This window comes from Mandrillus leucophaeus, unplaced genomic scaffold, assembly GCF_000951045.1.
Source record: "Mandrillus leucophaeus isolate KB7577 unplaced genomic scaffold, Mleu.le_1.0 Scaffold11, whole genome shotgun sequence".
NCBI classification, from domain to species: Eukaryota; Metazoa; Chordata; class Mammalia; order Primates; family Cercopithecidae; genus Mandrillus; species Mandrillus leucophaeus.
This window is the reverse complement of record NW_012099209.1, coordinates 2196628-2197794: the sequence shown is the minus strand read 5'-3', so window position 1 is coordinate 2197794 and position 1167 is coordinate 2196628. Positions and strand designations below refer to the sequence as shown.

Below are 1167 nucleotides of genomic sequence, written 5' to 3'. Positions count from 1 at the left end.
CCACACCCGGCTAATTTTTTTGTATTATTTTTAGTAGAGACGGGGTTTCACCATGTTAGCCAGGATGGTCTCGATCTCCTGACCTCATGATCCACCCGCCTCGGCCTCCCAAAGTGCTGGGATTCCAGACATGAGCCATCACGCCCAGACATACTGTTGGAACATTTATGCTCATAATGCACCCTGCAAAGGGTCTGACACTTAGCAGACACACCGTCCATTCTCTTGTTTGATAACGATTTACTGAGCACCTTCTATGTGCGCACATGGATCTAGACATAGGGGGCTGTGAGCTCAACTGACTTCCCAAGACCACAGCCTAATGGAAGAGATAGACAACAGGCAAACAAATGTCTATACTGCATGTGATGATGTGTTTTGAAGAACCAGAGGAGGGAAGCTGGGGCCCAGGGCACCCCCCCAAAAAAAAACAACACCAGAAGGAGGGTGAGGAATAGAGAGGGAGGTGGCAGGACATCTGGCCTCTTTGAGGACGAGTTCGAAGGCTGAGGATTCCGAATAGGTTGAGGCGAGAGATGGCGGGAGATGAGGTAGGAAGGACGCAGGGAGGGTTTAGGCTGAGGTGACACTGAAAGATGTAAGCATCACAAAGATTTGTCCTGGGCACAAAGACCCCTCCAGACTCTGGTCTGTTCCCAAGCCTACAGGATCTCTTCCAGGCTCAGCCTCGGGCCCTAGGGACCTGAGCTGCTATCGGATATCCAGCGCTGGTTACGAGTGCTCCTGGCAGTATGAGGGTCCCACAGCTGGGGTCAGCCACTTCCTGCGGTGCTGGTGAGGACCCCTCTACCATTCCTAAACCCTCACCCACCATCCCACTCTTGCTCCAACCCCCTCTGGTGCCCCTACTCTCGGATGCGTGATCTTGGCTGGGTCAACACTCCTTCCTGGGCTTCTGTTTCTCATCTAAGAAGAGAGGGTTGGAGGATTGTGGTGGGGGGTGGTCAGTGAGGGTAGGCATCCCAGGGTGGGTGGCCATGAGGGTCTCTTTAGTCCTTTTTTCTTCACCCTTTCACTTATCCATCCATCCATCTATCCATCCATCCATCCATCCATCCATCCTTCCATCCATCCATCCATCCATCCATCCATCCATCCATCCTTCCATCCATCCTTCCATCCATCCATCCATCCATCCATCCATCC

The 1167-nt window shown here is 52.6% G+C and overlaps 1 protein-coding gene across 1 annotated transcript in view; it reads left to right on the top strand.

Annotated features, from left to right (window-relative positions):
- Positions 1-1167, top strand: part of IL12RB1 (interleukin 12 receptor, beta 1) — a 39644-nt gene that overhangs the window by 3000 nt on the left and 35477 nt on the right. Inside the window, exon 2 of the mRNA XM_011991246.1 lies at positions 633-795. Within this exon, the coding sequence (XP_011846636.1) occupies positions 633-795 (163 nt within the window). The remainder of the gene's footprint in view (positions 1-632; positions 796-1167) is intronic.